Genomic DNA, 26814 nt, shown 5'->3' with positions numbered 1-26814 from the left:
TGGGGATTGAACCCGGGATCTTGTAAATGTTAGGCAAGCACACCCTCTGTGACTTAAATTAAGGTGTGCTCTTTGTGTTATATAGTTCAGTGGTTTTCCTTTTATTTAAAAAAAAATCCTTGCCAGGTGCCAGTGGCTCATGCCTGTAATCCTAGGTGCTCAAGATGCAGAGAACAGCAGGATCTCGGTTTGAAGCCAGTCCAGGCAATTGGTTCATGAGAGCCTATCTTAAAAATACCCAACATAAAAAAGAGGCTGGTGGAGAGGCTCAAATGGTAGAGCGCCTGCCTAGCAAGCATGACGCCCTGAGTTCAAACACCTGTACAAAAAAAAAAAAAAAATATATATATATATATATATATATATATATATATCTCCTGGTAAAATATGCATGAAATTTACCATTTTAACCTTTTTTTTTGTGGTACTGAGATTAAACCCTAAACCCAGGGGCTCCAATAAGCACTTTACCATTTGAGCTCCCTACACTGCTCTGTCTTTTCTGTGTCTATTTTGTTTTTGAGATAAGGTCCCTGAGCTAACTTTGCCTGGGTTGGTCTTGAACTTGAGATCCTCCTGCCTCTGCCTCCCAAGTAGCCAAGATTACAGGCTTCTGGCATTCTGGTACTACACATTGCTTTCACCACTTTTTTTGAGGTACTGTGGTTTGAACTCAGGACCTCATGGTTGTTAGGCAAGCACTCTACAGTGTAAACCATGCCCAGCCCTTTTTGCTTTAGTTTATTTTTTGAGTAGGGTCCTGGACTGGAGCTAGTCTTGGACCTTGATCCTCCTACTTAAACCTCTCATGTAGCTGGGATTACAGATGTGCATGTCCAGGCCTAGCTGCTTTAACCATTTTTAAAAATTTCTTTCTTTTTTTGGTGGTACTGGGATTTGAACTCAGAACTTCACATTTGCAAGGCAGCTGCTCTACTGCTTGAGCCACACCTCCAGTCCTTAACCATTTTTGTTTAAGTATGTAATTCCCTGGGCTTGAATCTGGTTTGTTATTTGACACTCTTTTTTATGACACAATGAGGGTCATTCTTATTATCATAAATGACGTTCCTTTACAATATGGATGCCAGTGCTTACTCATCTATTTGACTGACTATTGCTTGACCTCTGAGTTACTTTCTGTGTGGGTTATGATGGGCCCTGTGCTTGCCAGGCAGGTGCTCTACTATTTACTCCACTCCCCCAGTCCTTTTTGCTTTAAGTATTTTTTGAGTAGGGATTCACATTTATGCCAGGCCAGCCTGGACTGTGATCCTCTTATTTCCTCTTATTTCTGCTTTCCAAGTAGCTAGGATGGCAGGCCTGTGCCACCACACCCAGCTTTTTTCTTTTCTTTTTTTTTTTTTTTATTGTTTGAGATGTGATCTCAATAACTTTTTGCCCTGGCTGGCCTCAAAACCTTGATTCTCCTGATCTCTGCCTCCTGAGTAGCTAGGATTATAGGTGTGAGCCACCACACCCAGCACAATGTGTATAGACCTAGGGCTAGGATTGGTAGGTCACAGGTAAATGACTAGCTTTAATAGATTCTACCAAACAATTTTTCAAAATAGCTGAGTCAACTTTTACTCCTACCAGCTGGGTCAGAGGGTTCTGATACTGTTCATCCTTACCATCTCTGGATGGTTTTTTTTTTTGTAGTACTGAGGTTTGAACTCAGGGCTTCATGCTTGCAAAGCAGGCGCTCTACCACTTGAGCCACACCTCCAGCCCTATATGCTGAATCCTTTGCTTGAAACTTGCTCTCTGCCCTACAATCCCTGCCCAACTCCTGCTTGTCATTTTATACCCTGCTCAGCTGTCACCACCCTGGCTGAGTCCCTCTGAGTTCCTATAGCCCCCATACTGCCCTCTTCAGCAGTACTTGTCACACTGTCTACCCTCAGGACCATGAGTTCCTTGGAGGTTGCTATGGTTTGGGTCTCAAGTGTCCTCAAGACCCATGTGTTAGTGGGTTGGTCCCAGCTTGGTGCTATTGGAAGTGGGGGAACCTTTGAGAGGTGAAGTCTAGTGGGAGTGCCCTTGAAGCAGAGTGTGGGACCCTGGTTCCTTTTTCTTTTCTTTTCACTTCCTGGCCATGAAGTGAGCAGTTTTGTTACGCCACACTCTCCCCATCATGTTGCACTGTCTCCCCCAAAGCAACGGGGCCAACCCATTATGGACTGAAAATTCTAAAGCTATGAGCCAAAATAAACCTTTTCTCTTTATTAGTCATCATCTTAAGTACTTGTTAACAATGACAGAAAGCTGACTGTCACAGAGGTTGGGGCAGCCCTTGCTTTTCTTCCTATCTTTAGCCTCTAACACTGGTACTGGCACACAGCACACACTCAGAGAAAGGTTTGTTGACTGATTAGTGTTTACAAGCAAGAGTACAAGCCTGCATCAATGCACCTGTAATGGGCAGCCCGTCACCGCTTCTTCCTCACCTGTGATGACTTCAGTCACAAGGAGTGGTAGTTTTTTTTTTGGCTGGCCTATCACCAAACTCCTGCCCAGACTTCACGGGAGGTACCTGCCATCATGCCCAGATGGACAAATGGTCACCTACCTGCCTAGTAGACTGCACTCTGGGTCATCACCCTGCCAGAAGCCTAGGAATTCTTTTCTTTTTGGCAGTACTGGAATTTTGAACTCAGGGCCTCACACTTGCTAGGCAGGTGCTTTTCCATTTGAGCCATTCTGCCAACCCTTTATTGTGTTGGATATTTTTTGGTATAGGGTGTCAAGAAATATTTTCCCAGGTTGGGTTTTAATCATGATCCTCCTGATCTCTGCCTCCTGAGTGGCTAGGATTCCAGGCGTGACCCACCAGCACCTGGCCTGGGAATTTTTAAAGACACCTGGTCTCATTTACTGCCCACTAAATTCTCAAGATTCTACCTCCTCAGTACTCCAAGTCAGTACTCCAACTCAGTACTCCAAGTCAGTACTCCAAGTCAGTACTCCAACTCAGTACTCCAAGTCAGTACTCCAACTCAGTACTCCAACTCAGTACTCCAAGTCAGTACTCCAACTCAGTACTCCAAGTCAGTACTCCAACTCAGTACTCCAAGTCAGTACTCCAAGTCAGTACTCCAACTCAGTACTCCAAGTCAGACCCCTTCTCTCCGTTACTGTGGCCTCTGCCCTGGAGCAGGCTGTCAGTATTGCTTCCCACAGCCAACTTTGCAGGAGCTCTATTTGGCTTCACTGTCTTTAGGCCAATAGAACTTTCTGAGACGATAGGAAATAAGGCTGGGCCGTAGCTCAGTGGTAGAACACTTGCCTAGCACACTTTCTATATCCCCAGAACTTCAAAAAAAAAAAAAAAAAACAAGAAGAAGAAGAAAAAAAGAAAAGAGATTCTCTGTTTTGTTGAGAAGGTATCCACTAGCACTTGAAATGTAGATAATGTAATTGAGATCCTGATTTTTTTTTTGCAGAACTGGGGTTTGAACTTAGGACCTTGCACTTGCTAGGCAAGATACTGAAGTTTTGATCCAATTTGATTTTAAATTTAACCAGCCACCCGCAGCGCTAGGCTTGGTGCCCTTCTCATCCTCCAGTCCGTGCTCTGTGCTCCCCCCTAGGAGAACTTTCTGAAATTGCAAATCTGGGCAAGGTCAGCTCCATTTCTCAAGGCATTCCAAACAAGTCTGGCAGGTGGGCAAGTTCCAGCTCTCATCTCATTTTTCACCCATTCTTCCCCCTCATACAACTTTCCCAGCCAGAGGAAAAACCTTACAATTCCTCTTGTTTTCTGCAGACATTCTGTTCCCTCTGCCTGGAACACCTGACCTGCCTCCCATTCACCTCTTCTCATTCAGCAAACACCCTCCAGCATAGACAGTGTAACGCTATGGAGCACTGATGATAAAACAGTCTCATCTCTCTACTAAAGCCGGTCCTTCCCCAAATACTGGGCCAGCTTGGCCCCTGCTCTGGTACAGATCTTTCATGGTATGAACACCATGATGTCATATTGCTTTGATTTTTGTCCTCCCTCTCTACACTGTGAACAACCTGAGGCACACTATACTCTTACTTCCTGATTTTTACTGCGCTTCCTGTCAAATAGTGGGTGCTCAGCTGTACTCTTTGAGCATAAATTATGTTGCCACTTGGGACTGGGGATATAACTCAGTAGTAGAGTGAGTACATGAGGTCCAGGGTTCAATCCCCAGCACTGCCAAAAATAAATAAATAAATAAATACATAAAATGCATATATAAGAGGAGTCATTGTTCTAACAGGAAATTTTCAACAGTGAGGAAGGCAGTCTGTGCCTTCACAGAGGAGATGGGGACAATAGCAGGGAAACAAGCCAAGCAGCCAAGCATGGTGGTATGAGCCTATAGTCCCAGCCACTCAGGAGGCTGAGGCAGGAAGGATCACTTGAGCCCAAGAGCTCAAGACCAGCCTGGGGAACATGAGACCCTGTCTCAAAAAAAAAAAAAAATCAAATTTAAAATAAGGAAACAGGTAAATAAGATAACTGCAGGCCCAGGTTGGCCTGAAAATGCTTTTTTCACTCCATGCTCTGTGTGCTGAGGCCCCTGCTCCTTACCTTCTAGCTTCTTGCTGGGTTTAGTTGATGGAAGGCTCTGGAGGATGGGGGATGGGAGCCGATGACAGAATGAAGAGTACATTCACCCCTCCATCCCTCCTGCGAAGACAGCTTCCAGGCAGCTCTCCTGTCCTTACAGTCCCTCTCAGTTTTGGAAATGACTTGGGCTAAGGTGGTGAGGGCTGTTCTCTGTCACTTAGGCCTATGTTACTATACTGTCCTGTGTTGCTTTCTCTGTACTCCACCCATATCTTTGTGAGTACTTCTTTTCTTAAACTGTCTTTAATGACCCAAGTCCCAGTCAACAGGCCTCCAGCCAACAATGGTAGTGAGAGCTGTGCTCCCAGACTACTGGGAGAGTGTGAGGAACAGCACAGTGATTTTGCCCTGCTGATCAACTCTGCAGAAGCACACACCTCCCAACATCCCCACGCCTTCCTGGGGACTTTGGGAGATACAGTTGGCCTTCACAAGTGGTTCTGATGGGGGCCATTTTGGCACAGGGGAAAGCATCGGGAAGCTGCAGGGCAAGGGTGACTTCTTTTATGACTCTGTCCAGCCTGGGCAGGGCATTTTGGGACATGTACCCAGTGAACTCAGGGACTCACAATTGCTGGGCAGGTGCTCTATCACTTGAGCCACTCCGCCAGCCCTGTTTTTTTGAGATAGGGTCTTGAAAACTATTTGCCTGGGGTGGCCTCGAACCGTGATCCTCTGGATCTCTGCCTCCCTAATAGCTAGGATTATAGGAGTGAGCCAAGGCATCCAGCTATAACTTACTTTTAATTAAAAAAAATTAATCTGGAATTTTTTTTTTTTTTTTAGTACTGGGGTTTGAACTCAGGGCCTTGTTCTTGTGAGACAGGTGCTCTACCACTTGAGCCATGCCTCCTGTTCTAGGATCTTTTGAGAGTGCAAGAGGGTACTCTAATAATTATGGCAGGACAACAAGCCCTGACCAAGACTGTCCTGGGAAAGTATTGTCACCTTAACTATAACTGCCAAGAGCCAAGGAACCAAGGGCTGCCCAACTGAGCCCTGGACTCTTGCCAATTGAATCTCTCTGGCTCTTTAGGCACGGGGGCTGAGATCTTGGGCATCGTAGAGGGTGACTGGGTGAGAGACAGTCCTAGTTCCCCACACCTACTCAAACTTTGCTTTTCCCAAACTACTTTCCCCGGACCTCCCACTACTACTCTTTGTCCAAGCTGTGCCCTCTGTCCATGCCAGGAATGTTCTTCTTATGTTCCTTACACTCTGTGACCCTTCTCTAGCTCTCCACACTTCAGAGAGTCCCTTTGACACTTCTGCCCCTTCCCCAGTCTTCTCTGGTTCAGCACAAGTTTGGTTCAGGTGTGGCTCCTGACTCCACCATGGGGGAAGGGATTTTTGAGGTTTTGCTTGTCTCCCATCCCTTTGCTACATAGCAGTGCTGATTGAAGGGTCTAGGCTGGATGACTCTGTTAGGCCAAATCTCTCAGCTATCTACATCCCTACAGCTCAGAGCTCTCTCTCCTCCCCTCTGCCCCTGAACTCCTGGTATCGATCACTAGGGAATCCTAGCCAAAGAGCTTCTCACGCAAAGGCATGAAAACTTTGACCCAGGATTGGGTGTTCAGTTCCCGGCCAAGGTCCTTGAACTTCCTGCCTCCTTCTCTGCTCTGGGATCAGTGAGGTCCCCCTTTCATTGTTGTGGCTATTAGCCTAGACAGTTGTGGTGATGAGAAGTGCAAAGTACTTTGTAACCCCAGTACACCTGACTTCTGTCCTAGGGTCCCGGTGGAGGCCCTGGCTCAGGGCCTGAGGCTGTCTCCTGGGGCTTTCGTTGAGGGAAAAGCCCTGGCCTGGAAACAAGATTCCACAATTCTAGGCTCTGTTTTCCTTGGTCACATGTCATTGGGCCTTTTCCTTTCTGGCATCGGTCCTTCCAGCTGAGAAGTGGGAAAGGAGATGGCTCTAGCAGTTAATAAATTTCTTTGGAGTCAAGAGCCCCTTAGAAAAAAAAAAGAGCCCCTTAGAGAACATGAGGCAATTCACCTTCTAACAAACTCAGGGGTTTCCTGGATCCCTGGCCAGGAGCCCCAGCGCTAGATGGTCTTCCAGGCCTGGACACCAGGCTGGAGCTTCGGCACTGCTGAGGACTCTAGAAAGCTGAGGGAGAGGGTGGCTGCAGAGCAGGCTGGCGGGGGGGAGGGGAGGATCTGGAAATGCCTTGCTCCCCACTTCCTTGCCATGACTCCCATGTAGGCTGTTTTTACTCTGTGGCTTTTGATCCAAGTGGGACTGAAGGACAGACCTCTCTTGGGTACCATGAAGCAACTTGGGCTAAGTAAGAGATGCAGTGAAGGCAGGCACCAGTGGCTCACGTCTGTAATCCTAGCTACTGAGTAGGCAGAGATCAGGACGATTGTGGTTTGAAGCCAACCTGGGCAAATAGTTTACAAGACCCTATCTTGAAAAAACCCATCACAAAAAAGGGCTGGCAGAGCGGCTCAAGTGGTAAAAGTGCCTGCCTAGCAAGCATGAGGCCCTGAGTTCAAATCCCAGTGCTTAAAAAAAAAAAAGAGCAGCAAGTAGAATGAATGGAAGAATGCAAAGAAAGGCCACTAGCACCTCCCTTGTCTCCTGCCTATTCTGTTACCTAAGTTCCACCATTGTACATTTTGAGCTCAACCTCACTCTTACCATGTACCCCATCTATAATGAGGCTGTGTCTAATTTCTTTAATAATCATTGTATCTTATCAGTAATCGGTGTATTCCATCAGTTTCCCACAGGCTGGTTTCTGTGGCAGGGTATGGAGGAAGAAGAGGCAGATTGGGTCATAGGGAGGTTCAAATGTCCTGGGAACAACTGTAGAGAAGTGCTGGAGAAGTCTCACATGCTGTGAGGACCCCGAGGGGACCCAGGAGGAAGTGATGTTTTATCTGAGACACCAAGTCACAGACATTGGAAGTAAAGTGAGCAGTTGTGGTAGGTTCTGCTAAAGGATTTGGCTTCTATCCTCAGATATCCAAGGGCGTTAATCAAATGGTAACAGAGATTTTGCATTTTTGAAAAGACAATTCTGGCTGGCGGCAATGATTCACAACCATAATCCTAGCTACTTGGGAGACTGAAATCAGGAAGATCATGGTTTGAGGCCAGATGAGGCAAAAAATTCGAGACCCTATCTCAACCAATAAAAAGCTGGGTATGGTGGTGCAAGGGTATTCAGTTACAAGGGAGGTGTAAATAGGAGGCTCACAGACCAGGCCAACCCTGGCATAAATCCAAGACCCTATTCAAGAAGTAGCTAAAGTAAAAAGGGCTGAGAGTGAGACTCAAATGGAAAAACGCCTGCCTAGCAAGCTCAAGGCCCTGAGTCAAATCCCAGTACTGCCCTCCTCAAAAAAAAAAAAAAAAAAGCCACAAAAACCACTCTGGTAAGTATGTAGCTATGTAAGTTTGTCAGGTAAGACTAAATGAAGATGTTACATTAAATCATAATGAAGTCTTTTCTGTGAAATGTTCTTTTGTCTCTCCTGCCCCTCCTCCGGCAAAAAACCACTTTCAAATTCTAAAGTGTTTCTAATTGATGTTCTTATAAATACTCCAGCCTTTTGAGTCCTGGTCTTGTTCAAAGACATACTGTATGCAGGACTGGTACCAATTGACTGTTCAGTTAAGATTAATGGATTGGTCATAATTTTAAAATATGGGGGTAAAAATGATAAAGAATGGAATGGACTCAAATAGAACAGTGAAAAACATTCATCATTTGTACCTTGAATATAGAATTTCTCAAGTTAAAATAGTGTATTTATTTACATATGTAATAATTTTTAAATTTTTTTTATTTTTGCATTTACATACCTGTGTACACAGTTTTTACACCATATTCACTTTACTACCCTATATGTAGTAATTTATAAATTCCATTTTATAGTTTTCCTCCTCGAAGTTGAAATAATGCATTTAATAATTTGGGATTTGGGAAGTATGTTCAATTGGAATTGTCAGGGATGAGTTCTTCAGAAATTAAAAAAATTGTTCTAAAAGAGCTGTGATTTTTAACTCTTGAAATACATTGACACTTACGTAATTTCTTTCTTTTTTTTTTTGTGGTGGAACTGGGGTTGAACCAGGGCCTTATGCTTGCTATGCTAGACAGGTGCTGTACCACTTGAGCTATTCCATCAGCCCCCCATTGTCACTTAGATTTCCAATGATGATTAAAGTTCTTTTAAATTAGAATCACCAATGCCTTCAAGGATTTCTTAGAAAACGTGATGTTAGGCTGGACATGGTGGTGCACACCTGTAATCCCAGCTACTCAAGAAGTGGAGATTGGGAGATCACAGTTTGAGACCAGCCTTGGCAAAGTTCATGAAACCCCATTACAAACAATGCCTTGGTGTAGTGGTACATGCCTGTCATACCAGCTATCTGGAAAAGCACAACTAAGTCAGAAAGTGAGATCCTAGCTCAAAAATAACCAACACAAAAAGGGCTAGCAGAGAGGCTCAAGCAGTATAGCACCTGAGCTCAATGCCCAGTACTGCAAAAAAAGAGAAAAAAGGAAAGTTGGGCACTGGTGGTTCATGCCTGTAATCCTAGCTACTCAGGAGGCAGAGATCAGGACTGTGGTTTGAAGCCAGCCGGGCAAATAGTTCACAAGATCCTATTGCAAAAAAAAAAAATTCCCTCACAAAAAAGGGCTTAGCAGAGTGACTCAAGTGTAGGCGCTGAGTTCAAACTTCAGTACTATTAAAAAAAGGAAAATGTGGTATTGGGTGTTAACTTTTACACAGTTCTGAACATTATATCTGGCAAATATTTTGAAAGACGACAGAAAGCTAAAGATTCTAAACTTAACTAGAGGGCTGGCAGAATGGCTCAAGTGGTGTGCTTACCTAGCAAGTGTGAGATCCTGAGTTCAAACCCTAGCACTGCTAAAAAAAATATTTAAACTTAACTAGAATGTGCTTTTTTTTTTTTTGGCAGTACTGAGGTTTGAACATGCTGGGCAGGCACTCTACCACTTGACCCATGCCCCAGCACTTTTTTATTTCTATTTACTTATTTTCTTTTTAGTTACTCATTTTTGCCCAGGCAGGCCTGGACTGTAATCTGTATAGCTGTAACGACAGGCACTTCCCATCACACCCACCTAATTGGTTGAGATGGGGTGTTGCTAACTTTTTGCCCTGGCTGGCCTTTTATCATGATCTTCCTAATGTCTGCCTTGTCAGTAGTTGGGATTACAGTCGTGAGCCACCTGTGCCTGGCTGCCTAATTCTTTCCATAGTACTTTGTATCCTTTGCCATTCTCTGCATTTTGTTGCTTACTGTTTATCTCCTCCCATCAGAATGCAAGCTCCATCAAAGGAGCCGTCCTCTCTAGGCGCAGGTGGCCCACCCCTGTAATCCTAGTTACTTGGGAGGCAGAGATCAGGAGGATCAAGGTTCCAGGACACTCAAACAGTTCGCCAGACCCTACTTTAAAAGTACCCAACACAAGAAAGGGTTAGCGAAGTGGCTCAAGTGGTAGAGTGCCTGCCTAACAAGTGTGAGACCCCTGAGTTCAAACCCCACTACCACCAAAGAAAGAAAAAGCCTTTGTCAGTTTTTGTTCGCTTCTGCATCAATTGCCAGTGCCTAGCACACAGTAGGTGGTTGGTAAATATTTGTGCAATGCATGGGGAGGCATCTGACAGGAGTGGGAGGTGAGGAGGGTGAATGTGGTTGTTTTCTGGGTTCAGGAGCAGCTCAGGAAGGGCAGCTGATGACAGCTCGGGACTGGTTGAGCTAGACACGCAAATATAGGTTTTCTCCCTGGATCACTTACACTGGGAGAGCTCGGCAGGGGTGGAGACAGCCTCGGAGGCAGACAGCCAGGCGTGCCGGGCGGCGCAGGGCTGCGTGTCCTGCCACAGGCGTGGACCCAAAAATGTGGACACGCGCAGGCCTTCGCCAGCAGGCAGAAGCCGAGTTCCGCACGCAAGCCTGGCCCTTTGCACCGCTCCCCTCCCCCCACATCCAAGGGCTCGCTTGATTTGCTCGGTCGGCTCCTACCCCTCCACTCCCACCCCGACCCAGACGCCCAGCCAGAGACTGGCCCTTTAAGAGCCGCGCCCCCGACTCCCCCCACCCCCATCCCTAGCGTGACTGCGCTGGGACCCGCGCCCGGCGGGGGAGTGGGGCCGCTGGGTGGCTGCGCGGGCCTCCGGACGCTTCTCACGCAACTCCCGGGCACCGCGCCCCCGGCCAGGTGGGGCGGGGATGGGCCGCCCGACCTCTGCCCCCGGGGAGAAGCAGCAGGCGCACGCAAGCAGTCGGGGAGCCTGCGCGTCAGGCGCCCCTTGGTGACCCCGGGCTCCCTCCCGCTGCCTCCTTGGACCGTCCTATCCTCCGCCATCCGCACCTAGCCGTGCATGCATCCCCACCCGCCGCCCGATTTCTCTGCCTCGCCAACCCAAAATGCCAGCAGCCCTGGGCCGGGAGGGTCCCGGGCGGAGGGGTCCCTAGGTGGCAGCACGCCTAAGGTGACCCTAGAAGCGGCGCTGCGCTGCGCCAGTACTGAGCGCTCGGGTACACTGTACGTCTGCCTCCCACTCCTGCCCGTGGTCTCATGGCCCGGGCTCTGGGGGAGAAGGCCAGTCTTATGGCGCCTCTGGCCTTCCGGCCGGTGACCTCAGGGCTGGGGTCGCTGCGATTCTCACGCAAGCCGGGACTCAGTAACTCATGTTGGCGGAGAGGAGGTCGCCACCAAGCAAACCTGCCCCCGTCTGGCACTCACTGGTGTGTCGTGGGGGACAGGCACCTGTACACACCGTGTTCTGGTGGATGCAAAAATAAAGAGGCGTTTGCGTGCCCCGGGAATGGGGTCCTCCTCATGTCCTCTCTTGGACTGTCTTGGGACTTCTCCCTCAATCCCCTCTCTCAGCTGGGTTCTTTGCTGTCCCTGGAGTGCTTGGAAGTGAGGCGTCCCAGGTGTCCCAAACTGTCACCCTTTTACATATCGGCGCCTAGATAAGTTGTCCCATAGTGGGTTCTTGCCTATCTCCAACCCCCTTCTTTTTCCTAGAGCTATGAGCCCCCTCCCTTTTCCCCCTCTTTCGTCCCACATGCCGCCCCTCCCCCTGTCCCATCACCACGCTCCAGGAAAGGGGGCGTGGCCACACGCACAGCCTCCTATAAAGGTGGTGGTGCCTTCACTCTCACCCTGAAGGTGACTTGGAGCCTTTCTGATCCTCTTTGGGGGTCCCTGGCCCCAGAGATCATTCTCAGCTCAGCACCTTCTCACAGCCACAGGTGAGTGCTGGGGGACTTTGAGCTTGCCCCAATTAAAGGAACATTTTTGGTAACTGTAGGTTTTCCTAGGTAGCCACTGGCCTAGCTCTTCCAAAAAGAGCGTCTTTGGTGGCCAGCAGAAGAACAGGACTTGCCCAAGGTCCAGTAGCTGGTATCAGATCTCTAGCTATAGATGCCTCTACCCTCCCTTTCAGGACTCCAGGACCCAGGCTCCAGCTTAAATCTCCATCAACTTCCTGACCATCTTGGGGTTTCCCCATCAGGGCTGCCTGATGGGACAACTTGAGCGCAGCTGCTGGTTGCATGGTGGGATGCTTCCCCTGGGTGGGCAGGTATTGGATGGAGGGAATGGACTGGATTCTTTCTAGCTGTACTTTTCCCTATCTTAAAGCTGCTTCAAGTGGCCTCTGCCCTCTCAAAAAGTGACTCGTCAGAAATGAGAGGTCCTGGACCAGACAAGAGAGGCTGATCAGAGCAGGAGCCTGGGCACTACCTAGGGGCTTCCCCATCCCACTCACTGTCTTCTCTATCCTTTGCTGGGAGACCATCAGTGTGGCAGACTGTCTGCTGCAGGGAGCTGGAAACACCAGCCCCGGAAAACTCATCAGGCACATTTCCCTTGGCTTCTTACCATCGTATATAGGCTGGAGGTTCTTTGGGCACTCATGGTGTGGAAGGGGACACCATGGCACACCAAGGCTGACACACCCTGGTTCACTCAGGGAACCAGGGATCTGTTGTGCTTTGGGACTCTGCTCCTCCAGGAAGCCTTCCTCTCTCTCTGAGGCAGCTGTAGGATTTGAGGTAGGAGCCATACATTTCCTTGTCTTGTGTGGTTCCCTGTGGGGAAACCTCGCTGGTAAGACTGTCAGGATCACCAGGGTACATTTGGGTCTCTGTAGGATTAGGCAGGGCACTCTGAATTAGGAGATCCTGTCCCAGCCTCTCTCTTAGGTTGTGTAATTGGAGTCCAGAAAGGTAAAATAACCAGTTCTGACTTCTAGTCCAGTGGCCCATGATTGGTACACCTTCAAGCCTAGCGCCAACGTCTCAGCTCAGCTTCTGTTCCAATCCATTCCTTATTTCCTGTATTCCAGTCTGGAGTTTTCTTACAGCCATGGCTTGATGGGCATCTTTCATTTACTCTCTGCTCCCTGGGGACCTGCAAAAGAGGGTAGGCCTAAACTATTCATTCATTGAGAAATGAGCACAACAAAAACCTGGCCTGGATTTCTGCTACTAGGAGCCCTATTTAGCTGGTCTCTAGCTGCTTTTAAACTAAGGGTCAATTTAACTCAGACAGCTGGAGCTGGGAGCAGTGTAGCTTGGGCAGTGTGGCCTTCCTGTTTCTGTCTTACTGTGTACTAGGGTTTGGTGTTATTCCCTAGATTCTGGGATTCAACCCTAGAGAACTGTGGGTTCTAGAAAAATTCTGTCATTGATCTTCAAAGGGAGGTGTTTGTGATAACAGCTGGACACTTCCTCCAGAGAACTTTCCATCAGAGCTCTGAGCCCTGGTTCTGTCACTGATTGCTGGGTGACTTTGGGGAAGTCATTACCCCCTCTGGAGGTCAGTTTGCCCAAATATGAAATGAGCCAAAGAAGTGGATGATCCCTAATTCCTGAGAGCATAGTTTTCTTAAATGTGGTGGGCAGGACTCAAAGGGACTTGGGGTGACACATGTTCGATTATGTGTTTATTTGGATGTGTTGGGTTGTTTCATACAATTTTAGGGTAATGATACCTGGGTGGATTTAAAGCTGAGTTTAGGAAGATGTGAAGTAAATGACCAAACTGATGCTGAAGGAAATCACAGACTGAGATTGGAAGTTGCTATTTTAGATTGGTACAGCAGTAAGAGAAGGTGTTTTAGCTGGGTGCCAGTGGGTCACACCTGTAATAATCCTAGTTACTCGGGAGGCAGAGATCAAGAGGATAGCTGTTGGAGACTAGCCTGGGCAAATAGTCAATGAGCTCCTATCTGGAAAATATCCAACACAAAAAAAGGGTTGGCAGAGTGGCTCAAGTGGTAGAGCTCCTGCCTACCAAGCATGAGGCCCTGAGTTCAAACCCCAGTATCACCAAAAAAAAAGAAAAAAAGAAGATAAGGTGTTCTGAAATTGGGCAACTTGGGTTCAGAGTCTATTGAATATTCCCTGACTGTGATCTTGAGCATGTTACTTACCCTCTCTGAGCCTCACTACAGCCTTCATCACAGGCTTGTGGCTAGGACTGAATGAGAAATGACTGAAATTCTTGGCACAGAGTGGCAGCTCAACAAAGAACTTTTGCCTGCCACCTCCTCCTCCCCTTTGTGCCCAGTGAGCAGTTCAGAGTGGAAGTTTTCTCTTTTCCTGGACTTGCATGCTGATATTATTGGATATTGGCTCCTTCCATCCTCCATCTGATGGCTTGTTTTTTTTTCTTCTTGCCCAGTCTCTCAGCAGCCACCTCAAAGCTCTCTACACTGAACATGCTTTCTGTGTATGGACTCCTAGTCCCTGTCTCAGCCATGGAGTTGCTCCTGACTGCTACTGTCTTCTGCCTGGTGCTATGGGTGGTCAGAGCCTCAAGGCACCAGGTCCCCAAAGGTCTCAAGAGTCCACCGGGACCCTGGGGCTGGCCCCTGATTGGGCACGTGTTTACCCTGGGGAAGAACCCACACCTGACACTGGCCAAGCTGAGCCAGCACTATGGGGATGTGCTGCAGATTCGAATTGGCTCCACACCCGTGGTGGTACTGAGTGGCCTGGACACCATCCGGCAGGCCCTAGTGAAGCAGGGGGATGATTTCAAGGGCCGGCCAGACCTCTACAGCTTCACTTTAGTTGGCAATGGTGATAGCATGACCTTCAACCCAGACAGTGGGCCAGTGTGGGTTGCCCGCAGGCGCCTGGCCCAGAATGCCCTGAAGAGTTTCTCCACTGCCTTGAGCCCAGCTTCTGCATCCTCTTGCTACTTGGAGGAGCATGTGACCAAGGAGGCTGAGTCCCTAATCAGCAAGTTTCAGCAGGTGATGGCAGAGGCTGGGCACTTCGACCCCTGCAGATATGTGGTGGTGTCAGTGACCAACATCATCTGTGCCATGTGTTTTGGTCAGCGCTATGACCACGATGACCAAGAGTTGTTTAGTTTAGTCAGCCTGAGTCATGAGTTTGGGGAGGTGACTGCCTCTGGATTCCCAGCCGACTTCATCCCTATCCTCCGCTACTTGCCCAACCCTTCCCTGAAAGTCTTCAAGGACCTGAATGAGAAATTCTACAGGTTCGTGCAGAAGATAATCAAGGATCACTACAGAACATATGAGAAGGTACAGACTGGGAGAGGCAGGTGGCTGGTGGGAAGCTAGGGTCAGGGACTGAGAGGTCAGAGACAAATCTGAAGCCAGTAGTGGCTCCGCCCTTGTCCATCCTTGGCAAGGCAAGGAAATAGAACCTTTCTTTCCTTCTTTCCTTCCTTCCTTCCTTCCTTCTTTCTTTCTCTTCCATCCAGCCATCCTTTTTTTTTTTTTTTGCAGCATTGGGGTTTGAACTCAGGGTCTACACCTTGAGCCACTCTACCAGCCCTTCTTTGTGATGGGTTTTTTTGAGATAGGGTCTCATGAGCTACTTGCTTAGGCTGGCTTCAAACCATGATCCTCCTGATCTCTGCCTCCTGAGTAGCTAGGATTACAGGTGTGAGCCACTGGCATCCTTTCATTTGAACCCAGGGCTTAGCTCTGGCTAGACACTCTACCACTTTAGTCGTACCCCCAGCCCTTTTTTGCCTTTTTAGTCACTTTTCAGGAAGGGTGTCAGGTTTTTGCCCAGGGCTAGCCTCAGATCATGATCCACCTACCTATGGCCTCACACATAACTGAGACCACAAACATGTGCCACCATTCCTGGCTTATTTTTTGAAATAACAGGTGTGAGCTACCACATTTGTCCTAGGAAATAGAGCTTTTTCTTAACTTGCCCATCTATGTTTCCATCAGACAAGAGCACTGAATAACTACTTCTTGCAGGACCCTTGGCCAGTTGCAAGGCCCAGAAAGAGTTTAAGAGTTTGTCTCCTGGTCTCATGGTAACTACCATCCAGAAGGGCACATCCAGAAGATATCTGTATCAGACTCTGTGTGTCTGATGTCCCTTGAGTTGAGGCCACCAGTGCTCTAAGGTAGGAGAGGAAGTTGGAGAGGCAGAGAGAAGCTGAGACAGCAGCCTCAGAAGTGTCACCTCTTGAGCAAAGGTGTTAGCAATAGTGATGGACTAGCTGGGTACTGGTGGCTCAGGCCTGTAATTTCAGCTACTCAGGAGGCAGAGATCAGGAGGATTATGGCTCGAAGCCAGCCTGGGCAAATAGTTCACGAGACCCTGTCTTGAAAAACCTCATCACAAAAAAGGGCTAGTGGAGTGGCTCAAGTTGTAGGCCCTGAGTTCAAGCCCCAGTACCACCAAAAAAAAAAAAAAAAAAAAAGAGAGTAGGCTTGGGATCTTGCTTACCTGTGTGTCTTTCCTACCCAGGGCCACATCCGGGACATCACAGACAGCCTCATTGAGCACTGTCAGGAAAAGAGGCTGGATGAGAATGCCAATATTCAGCTCCCAGATGAGAAGATCATTGCTATTACCTTGGACCTCTTTGGGGCTGGTATGCACTACCCCAGTGTGCCCTTCCTGCACTCAAATGGTCCAACCTACCATAGACCTAATATCTCTTTCTGTTCTGCCCTGTCCAGGGTTTGACACAGTCACCACTGCCATCTCCTGGAGCCTCATGTACCTGGTAACGAATCCTAGCATACAAAGAAAGATCCAGAAGGAGCTGGGTAGGTGGTGGCTCCATTCAAAGGGTTTTAGGAGGGGGCCCTGCCAAGTCTGGGCAGCCTCTGAGTCTATTTGGACCTTTGTGTTCTGTAGACACGGTGATTGGCCGGGAGCGGAGGCCTCGGCTCTCTGACAGATCCCAGCTGCCCTATCTGGAGGCCTTCATCCTGGAGCTCTTCCGACACACCTCCTTCGTCCCCTTCACCATCCCCCACAGGTGAGGCCCCATAGATCTGAGCCTTACTCTAATCCACCATCTGGTGGGAGGGACATGCATGGAAGACAAGGGGATTCCCTTGTAGCTCTGAGGCTAGCTGAACTTCCTCTCTCCCCAGCACCACAAAAGACACAAGTGTGAATGGCTTTTACATCCCCAAGGGGCGCTGTATCTTTGTGAACCAGTGGCAGATCAACCATGACCAGTAAGTTAAGAGAGGCGGTGGAAACTCCTGGGTGGGCTGGGTCCTCTTGTCCTTTGGGGTTCAACCCAGTTGGTCTTCTGAGCCCTAGAGCTGCTCCTTCAGCTGCCTCCCTCTCTTTGCAGGAAGCTGTGGGGTGACCCATCAGAGTTCCGGCCTGAGCGGTTTCTCACCCCTGATGGCACTCTAGACAAGTCCCTGAGTGAGAAGGTCATTCTCTTTGGCCTGGGCAAGCGGAAGTGCATTGGGGAGAACATTGGTCGCCTGGAGGTCTTTCTCTTCCTTGCCATCCTGCTGCAGCAGGTAGAATTCAGTGTACTCCCAGGCAAGAAGGTAGACATGACCCCCATCTATGGGCTAAGTGTAAAGCATCCTCCCTGTGAGTACTTCCAAACACAGCTGCGCTTTTCTGGGCCTGAGTGCCCTAGAGCATAGACTCTGTCCACCTGGCCTGACAGTGCATCAGTCCATGGGGCTGGTCCAGTCAGGTCTAAACTTCACGGAAACTCGCAGATGCTGAAAGGTCATGCCTGCCCCCTAACCTGGACTTGACCCTCTCCACACTGACCACAGACAGTGAGCACAGCAGAGGCCCCACAGGAGCCAACACAGCCTTCTGAAGTTAAGCATGAGCTAGGAGGCCTGGTAGGGTTAGCAGGCCTTTGTGCCTCTGAACACCTCAAAAAAGCTCTTTGGGAACACCTGTGTCCAGCAGCTGGTGGGCTTGAGAAACACTTGAAGCAGGCGATGCCAGGGCCAATCTGGTCTCTTTGACAATGGGGAGTAAGGGTTCTCACCACTTGCACTGGCCAAGCAACCTGACCACTTGGGTCTGAGATACTGTGCTTGGGCATGTCTGCCCTACCTCCAGACTGGAGCAAACAGGGCTGCCTCCTGACCTTGTAAGGCTCCCTGTTCCTGTCCAGGAGGGAGTGAGACTTGTGTTTAAGAGGACCAGAAAGCAGAGGAACTGCGACTCTCCAGGCATGAGGACCTGGGCTGGAATGAAGGAATTACCTGTATTTTAGTCACATTTGTATACTCTGCATTAGATGTTTTTTAAAAAATGTTTGTACACAGGACCTTTTTATTCTGGCCTGCATTGTGCTTGCCCATGGGTATTAATCATATCTAAGAGTTTTAGAACCACTTATGTAATGCAGCAGAGAAAATTCTAACCCAAGTTTTCAGAAATGTACAGAAAACAGCTATCTGAGCTAAATAAAAACATTATCTAGAAGTCCTACAGGTGGAGAGCCTTTGAATCTTGGATGAAGCCATCACTCATCTACATGTATCCCTTGGGCCCAAACTTATGTGGGATTTTCCTGTGGGGAAGGGGAAAGAGAAGTCCCAATAAGAGGTGAAGGCACTGCTTTCAGGCAGTTTGTTTAGAAATCAAGATTGTCATTCAAGGTTTCCCTCCCTCTCTAACTTATCACACATTGATGGAAAGTAATCTTTGGAGGTATGAAGTGAATAAAACAGTGTCTGCTTTCAGGAGCCTCCCAATCTGATTGAAGGGTCTGACCCATAAACACATCAGACCTGCCTACGGGAAGGTGGAGTCCAGCGCTGGGGATGGGACTGAGTGGGGCAAGGGATGCTGGGAGAAGTTCCAAGGTCTTTGGGATATCTGAGTTAAGTCTTCCTGGAAGGATGAGAGGCAGTCTCACTAGCAGCTCACAGCATCAGATGAATCAGATCACAGTTTTGGGGGAAGAGGGAGTTTCAGCTTAGAACGTGTAACCTGCTCCTCACTGTTCATGACCTGGTTCAGGTTATAGCTCTGTTAGAACAACTGAGGCTAACCACTGATGGAGAACAAGGTCTTTGATTATGGGGTTCCCATAAGCAGACTGTGACCCACTTTTCAAGGCTGAAAGTCCCTGTCCAGCTGGGATGACAGAGTGGCAGTGGCAAATAACCCACATGTCCAGGAACTGCTCTCACCAAAGGGCTAAGGGGAGATGCATCTTGGGATGTGACCCTTCCCTTGTGTCACCTCAGCCCAGCCTTCTACCTGAACATTGTGTAGTGACAGCAGTGGCCATCCATGCTTTCTGACAGGGGGAGAGAGCTTCCGCTCACCAAGAGGTTCAGGCCAACCACAGGAACAAGCTGCAATCAGCTGGAGCAACCCTCTTTGAGTGTGGAGATGAGAAATCTGGTGCCCAGTTACTCTCACTCATATATATATCTTGCTTAGAAAATAACTTGTGGGCTGGTTGAGTGGCTGGTATGGTAGAGTGCCTGCCCAGCAAGCATGAGGCCCTGAGTTCAAACCATGGGACTGCCAAAAAATAAAATAACTTGTGACAGGCATGGTAGTTCATGCCTATAATCCTAACTACTCAGGAGGCAGAGATTGGGAGGATCGTGGTTTGAGGCCAGTCTGAGCAAAAAGTTCAGGAGACCCCGTCTTAACTAGTATGAAAGCTGGGTGTGGTGGCTACTGTCATTCCAGCTAGGAGGGTAGCATAAATAGGAGGATCTCTGTCAATGAGCATTCTTATTTCCTAATAGCCAGATCGCAATCCAGGGCTTTTGGGATAAACAACTGTTTACAAATCTGGGTCAAGGGCTGTAAAAGATAAGCTTGAGCTATTTGGTCATGTCAGATGGTTAGGATGCTACAAAGACTACCAGGAGTGGATCAAGGCATTCTGTAGTCAGTTTGAAGAGGCTTCAGTTATCAAAGACAGTGTCAATAATTTTTAAAATAATAGCCACAGATTAAAATCCACCAAATATATTTGAACCCATGAGTTCATAAGATTTCTTTTTTTTTTTTTTTTTTTGCAGTACTGGGGTTTGGACTCAGGGCCTACACCTTGAGCCACTCCGCCAGCCCTTTTTTGTGAAGGATTTTTTTAGAGAAAGGGTCTTGTGAACTATTTGCCCAGAATGGCTTGAATTGTGATCCTCCTGATCTCTGCTTCCTGAGTAGCTAGGATTACAGGTGTGAGCCACTGGCACCCGGCCATAAGATATTTAAGAGAAAGCCAAATATTATGTGACTTCTGATGGAGGAACATATCACAGAGTATCATCAAAGGGACTAAACCAGAGACCGACTGAGCCTCTGGATCCAGATGCTGATGTGTGACAAATACAGAGGATGAGGGACATGCTGAACCACGATGTGAATGTACAGCCTGTAAAATCTGACTTTAGAAACTATATGGGTCAAAGGGCCTGAGTTCTTCAACAGAAAAATTAAAAGGAAAAGAATGTAGGGGATACCTGTAGCTTAAAAGAGACTTAACAAGCCAGTTGAAATTTTAAGAAATAAACAACACTAAGCTCTAGTGTATCCTTAGAGAACTGTAAAGAACAGGAAATGATGACTAGAAGAGTTTGGAGAAGTTGGGTGTGGTGGTACATGCCTGTAATCCTAGCATTCAGGATGTTGTGGCAAGAGGATTGGGAATTCAAGGCCAGCATAGAGAGTTTGAGGCTGGTCTGGGCTACATAGTGAGACCCTGTCCCCCTAAAAAACCCACCAAAATACTGGGCATAATAGTACACAGCTATAATCCTAGATACGTGGGAGGTAGAGATGGGAGGATTGCAGTTTGATGCCAGTCAGGGTAAAAGTTATGGAGACCCTGCCTCAAAAAAGCAAGGTGGGCTTGGTGGTTCCCACCTGTAATTACAGCTAGGTGGGAAACAAAGGTAGGAGAATTGAGGTCCAAGAACAGTCCTGAGCAAAAGCATGAGATTCTATCTGAAAAATAAACTAAAGCAAAAAAGGGCTGGAGGTGTGGCTCAAGTGGAGAGTGCTTGCCCAGCAAGTGTGAGACCCTGAGTTCAAACCCCAGTAACACCCCCCCACACACACCCACACGAGTTTGGAGAGGGGTTACTTTTGCAGGGACGGAGTGGGTTGTAACTGAGGTGGGACTAGTGGCCTGCTGCTGAGATGGTTTGATAACGTTCCATTTCTTCAGCTGGGTGTGGCTATAAGGATGCTGGCTTTATAGAAATGAAGAAAAACATACAAATAGCTTGTATGGACTTTTGTAAATAAACTCCATCAGGATCATACCTGTAGTTAACCTGTTGGGATTCATCCCTCATTGCAGTGAGGGGAAGGCACACCACAGAGAATAAGATGTTAGAAAGAGATGATTTTAGGGTTTAGGCTTTGGTTGGAGGAGCTGTGGGGAGGACCTAGGGAAGTGGGATCAGGTCACGATTGGATGTTGTGAGATAGTCAGGACAATTCTATGATTATTTGATGGGTAGCCCAGGGACTATGCTTTTATCTGTGCTAGCCAAAATTACAAAGAGGCCTTCCTTTGTTTCATTTTATCATGCTGGCAGAGTGACCTTGTCTGAGATTGGTGTCCTGTGAGAAGAGAACTGCAGAGCAGGAGAATCAAATGGCCTGTGAGCATCAGGTCAGTGTATAATCAGCTGTGAACTTCAGATCAGTTTTGGCTGTCAGGGGCCGTTCTTTCACAGTTTGCCTTTTTTTGTCAAGGACAAAGTTAGGTCTGAGAACATTAATCTATTATATCCAGGCTTTCATCAGTGCCAAGATTTTGCTGATTAAAATCAATTTGCTAATCAAGAATAGCACCCACTGAATGTAGTCTGTAATTGAACCAGAATTAATCTTTTCTTCTTTTGTTGTAGGATGAATTATTGGAACATCTGATGTGACACTGCTGGGCAGTGGCACTTAAGATTCTGACAGATTATACTGGCCAATTGTCATATAGGCAATTACCAGAATCAAAATAACTCCTGGTTCTTTTAATAGGTCTAGAAGTCAAGAGACGAGATTGAGATGATGAAATCCAGGCAATGAAAATGTGTCTCAGAATCTAGTTTGGTTTGTTTTAGAGTCAGGTGGCCTTTTCTATTTGCTTTGTTGTATTTGTTAGGTGCAGTAAGTAGTGTTTGTTACAGCATAAATTCTCCCGTGACTGCTAAGAGGATATCAAGAGCAATATGGTTGCCTGTGGCAATTCCAGGAGATGAATTTAGTCTGTTGGGCATTCAGAGCAGAAGTGGTATCATACATGACAAAGTCTCCAGACATTAATCTCTTATATCTAGGTTCTCATCATGGGCAAAGTTTTGATAATTTAAACCAACTTTTTGATCAAGAACAATGCCCATTGCACAATCCATAATTGAACCTGAATTGATCTTTTCTTCTTTAGCTGTAGGATCAGTTATGGGACCACGCAATGTGACAATGATGGGCCAGAGACAGGCTTTGAACCTTTCCTTGTACTGTTCCCACCATGGGAACTGTAAATCTATTCTCCTCCTGGAATTTCCTCCAACACTCTGTGCTTACCCTATTTTGGAAGCTTCTGGGTCTCTTTAAGGAAGCATGATAATGTTTTTCCTATTTAAGGAAACATCCATTGTTTTGGAAATGTAAGATGGTCTAGCTGCTTTGGAAAGTCTGTCTTTCCTCAAAGGTTAAACATGGAGTTACTAAATCACCCAGCAATTCCACTCCTAGGTATATACCCAAGAGAAAGGAAAACAGGTGTCCACACCAAACCTTGTCCATGAATGTTCATACAGTGTTGGTCATAATAAAAGCTGAAATAATCCAAATTAAATAACCCAAATCACCCGACAGATGGATACAATGAAATGCTAATCAACCATAGAAAAGACTGAAGCACAAGTAGGTGCTGGCATGTGGATGAATCTTGAAAACACTATGCAAAGTAAAGAAAACATTACTATCTATGAAGACCACACATCATAACGTCCCATTGTATGAAATGTCTACAATAAGTACACTCATGGAGGCAGAAAGCAGGGCCAGGGGGAGGTAGGAATTTGGAGTGCACCCTTACAGACACACTCGGAAATAATGTTTAAAGCCAGGTATGGTGGTACATACCTGTAATTCCAGCACTTGGGAGGCTGGAGCAGGAGGATCACAAATCGTTTCAGGCCAGCCTGGGCTATATATAGCAAGACCCTGTCTCAACAACAACAATAACAACCAAGTGTTTAATCAGCTTTCTGGGCATCCCATGACCCAGTCAGACTGGCACACAAATCATCATACCCTCCTAGAGCCAATCAGATTCCTCTGTAAAGAGTCAGCATAATATGTAAATTGCATACAGTAAACATAGAGCCCTACATCACTTAGCAGTGGGGACACACTGAGAAATGTGTCCATTGTACAAACATCACAGAGTGTATCTACTCAAACCGAAATGGTGTAGGCCAATCACCTGACATGGCCTCTTGATGTAATCAAGAGGTCTGATAAAGATGAGCTGGGTCATACGGTAGTGCAGTAAGATTTACTTTTTAATACATATAAGGAGCACATGCCAAAATAACAATAAAAAGTATAGTACAGGGCTGAGGGGTGTGACTCAGTGGTACAGTGTTTGTGAGGACCTGGGTTCAATCCCCAGACCTACAAAGAAACAAACAGTAGAATAAATACAGAAATCACTAAGATAGAAACTTATTATCATCATCATCCATATTGTACTGTACATGGTGCTATGGTTCAGAAAAATAAGCAAACAAACACAAAAAACCCAATAATTACTACGGTTCACATATGTTCCCAAAGGGTCCTGTGTTAAAGGCTTGGTTACCAGCCTGTGACGCTATTGGGGGTGGTGGAACTTTTAAGAGGTAGGGCCTAGTAGAAGGAGGTTAGGCCATGGGGGTGTGCCCTTGAGGAGGCTATCAGAAGTCAGCCCCCTTCCTGTTTGTCTTTCTCTTTCTTTCTTTCTTTTGGCGGTACTGAGATTTGAACTCAGGACCTCCATCTTGGGAACGCTTTGGCTGAGGCTGTCTTTGAACCGTAAGCCTCCTGATCTCTGCCTCCTGAGTACCTAGGATTACCGATGTGAGCCACCAGGGCTTGGTCTGTTTGTCTTTTTGTTTCCCAGCAGCAGTGAGGTGAACAGGCCTCCTCTGCCACATGTTCCCACAGGCCTAAAGAGATGTGGTCAAGCAATGTAGGACTAAAACCTCTGAAACCATAATCCAGTATCAATCTTTCTTCTTCATAAGCTTATTTCTGAGGCATTTTGTCATAGTAACACAATAATTGTATTGCTATATTTTTATATACATTAGTAATCCTTTGTGCTATGATGTTTTGACAGTTATGCTGTCACCAGGTGATAGCAATTTTTCAGCTCTGCTATAATCTACTTTTTTCCCCAGTGCTGGGGATCGAACCCAGGGTCTCATGCATACTAGGCAAGCACTCTACTGAGCTACTTTCCCACCCATGAGACCACCACCATATCTGTGTCCATCATTGACTGAAATGCTGTTATGTGGTACATGATTGTATATATCTGAATGGCTGAGACATTACCGGGACAGACTAGTTTTCCAAAAATGCAGGTATTTAGTGCTTGGCAAGTTTGCATTGGTTTTGTCTGTCAGTCGGTCTCCTTGTCTTATTAACACTTCAGAAACTTCACCAGAATGAAAGTCTCACAAAAAGCAGCAAACCCACAGGATCCTTGATTCTTGAATTCTCAGGTTTTTTTTTGGCGGGGGGGGGGCGGGCAGTGCTGGGTTTTAAACTCAGGGCCCCACACTTGCTAGGCAGGTGCTCTACCACTTGAGCCACTCCACTAGTCCTGTACTCAGTTCTGATCTGTTGTATGGGAGACATTAATTGTCCTGAAGTTCTCCTGCTGAGACAGTTTGTCTCAAGGACTAATTGAGATTCAAGTATTTCAACTGAGTTCTTGTCACTGTATTTTGCCATCCTAGGATCTCCTAGGCTCCTTTGCAGTTCTCCTTGGTTCAACATTGGAGACTTCATCAGACAGCTCTTTACTAACCCTGTTTATCTTCTGTTGCTTTTTTTTTTTTTTTTGGGTAATGGGGCTTGAACTCAGGGCCTTCACCTTGAGCCACTCCACCAGCCCTATTTTTGTGAAGAGTTTTTCTTGAACCGTGAGCTGACTTTGAGCCATGATCCTCCTGGTCTTTGCCTCCTGAGTAGCTAGGATTACAGGCATGAGCACTGGCGCCTGGCTAAATAATTCTTTTCTTTTTTTGTCTTCTGCTACTTTACTTACCTGTCAAATGCTTTTTTTCATTGCCTGGTAGTTTTTGTTCTGATTGGGATTGGGAGCATTTTTAAAGGAATGGACAGAAGCACAGGTCGTTAAGTCTCTTTCCAAGCTGTCTTAAGAACACTAATATCTTTTTAGTTTAAGTATGGCCCATGCAATATTTGGAATCTACTTACTATTGTTTATCTGAAACTCAAATTTAACTGACCTCCTTCTTTTCTTTTCTTTATACTAAATACAGCAATATGCTTGTGAATCCATTAGATCCACAATTTGTAGTGCAGGGTATTCCACGTCCCTGTAGAGGAAAGACAGCCTTGCTGCACGGTGCTGAGGCTGCTGTGGGAAGCGCAGTCTGAGGTCGTGGCACCAGTGCAGTGGTGCCCAGCTGTATTGCTCAGTTCAACTCCTCACTCTGTGTTCCGATCATGGTCCATCTGTGTCCATCTGAAGTTGTCAGCATTTAACCTCCAGCTCCTCTTGATTTAATTCATCCATCTTACTGTTTTTTGTAGTCCTAAATCCTATACCTATTTGGCAAAATAGCATTGTTTTCATTAAAAATGGTTTAGGATTACAGTGGTCATTTTTTTTTTTTTGGCTAGCCTACATCTTGAGCTACTCCACCAGCCCTTTTTGTGATGGGTTTTTTCTAGATAGAGTTTTGAAAATTATTGGCCCAGGCTGGCTTTGAACTGTGATCCTCCTGATCTCTGCCTCCTGAGTAGCTAGGATTATAGGCAGTTAATTTACAGTGGCCTTTTAAGGGAACTTTTCTGGATTTCTTTTTTTACGTTAATAAGTTTTATGCCTCCCTGAAGTTTTAGAACAAAAAGGGAAAATGAAAATTGAGTTCTGCAATGGGCAACCTTTTTCTTGGTGATAAAGGCTCTTGTATTATGCACACTTTAGGAAAATCTAACCCTCTTACATAAGTTTAATATTAAAAAAGACAAAGCAGGCTGTGTGCTGGTGGTTCCTGCTTGTAATCCTAGCTACTTGGGAGGGTGAGATTGGGAGAATCACTGTTTGAGGCCAGCCCTGGGGAATAGTTAGCAAGACCCCATCTCCAAAACAACCACAGCAAAATAGACTGGAGGTGTGGCTCAGGTGGCAGATTGTTTGCTTTGCAAGTGGAAGCACTGAATGCAAACCCCAGTCCCATCAAAAAAACAAACACAAAACCAGAGAAAACTACTAAATTAGACTCTAAGGCCCTTTAGAATCTATAAGAGCCCTGTGCTATTTGGTTTGTAAAGGAAACTTTAGAAACTCAAAAATTACTAAAGGAAGGAGAAACATTTAAATTATAATGCTTTAAGTAAGCTGCCTCTAGGTGAAGGAAGTTGAATTCAGAGGGGAACAAAAGAAGTGAGCTGGTGGCCCACACCTGTAATCCCAGCTACTCAGGAGGCAGAGATCAGGAGGATTGTGGTTTGAAGCCAGCCGGGGCAAATAGTTTGTGAAACCCTATCTTGAAAAACCCTTCACAAAAATAGGGCTGATGGAGTGGCTCAAGGTAAAGGCCCTGAGTTCACGCCCCAGTGCCACACAAACGCACAAAAAAGCCAAAATTACCGGTGCAAAATTGACTTGGAGATGTGTGGCTCAATGAGCAGAGTGCCTACTTTGCAAGCATGAAGACCTGGGCTCAAATCCCAATCCT

General features: G+C 46.7%; 1 protein-coding gene and 1 non-coding gene across 2 annotated transcripts; both read left to right on the top strand.

Annotated features, from left to right (window-relative positions):
• Positions 1–11723: 11723 nt before the first annotated feature.
• Cyp1a1 (cytochrome P450 family 1 subfamily A member 1) lies at positions 11724–18592 on the top strand. The gene is made up of 7 exons (XM_020187046.2): positions 11724–11866; positions 14304–15177; positions 16373–16499; positions 16588–16677; positions 16769–16892; positions 17011–17097; positions 17220–18592. Exons 2-7 carry the CDS (start codon positions 14341–14343, stop codon positions 17527–17529), a joined length of 1575 nt encoding a protein of 524 aa, XP_020042635.1. The 5' UTR covers positions 11724–11866; positions 14304–14340; the 3' UTR covers positions 17530–18592.
• Trnag-acc (transfer RNA glycine (anticodon ACC)) lies at positions 13883–13951 on the top strand. The gene has a single exon. It is a non-coding gene; the product is annotated as a tRNA-Gly (tRNA).
• Positions 18593–26814: the final 8222 nt, after the last annotated feature.

The sequence above is a fragment of the Castor canadensis genome, chromosome 19 (genome assembly GCF_047511655.1).
Source record: "Castor canadensis chromosome 19, mCasCan1.hap1v2, whole genome shotgun sequence".
Lineage (NCBI taxonomy): Eukaryota > Metazoa > Chordata > Mammalia > Rodentia > Castoridae > Castor > Castor canadensis.
This window is presented reverse-complemented; position numbering and strand designations above follow the sequence as displayed.

Bases quoted from the DNA above. Each gene is read 5' to 3' on its own strand.
- Cyp1a1 (XM_020187046.2), top strand. From the start codon at position 14,341: ATGCTTTCTGTGTATGGACTCCTAGTCCCTGTCTCAGCCATGGAGTTG. The intron at 16,500-16,587 runs GTATGCACTACC...TGCCCTGTCCAG, and splicing joins CTTGGACCTCTTTGGGGCTG to GGTTTGACACAGTCACCACT. The intron at 17,098-17,219 runs GTAAGTTAAGAG...CTCTCTTTGCAG, and splicing joins TGGCAGATCAACCATGACCA to GAAGCTGTGGGGTGACCCAT.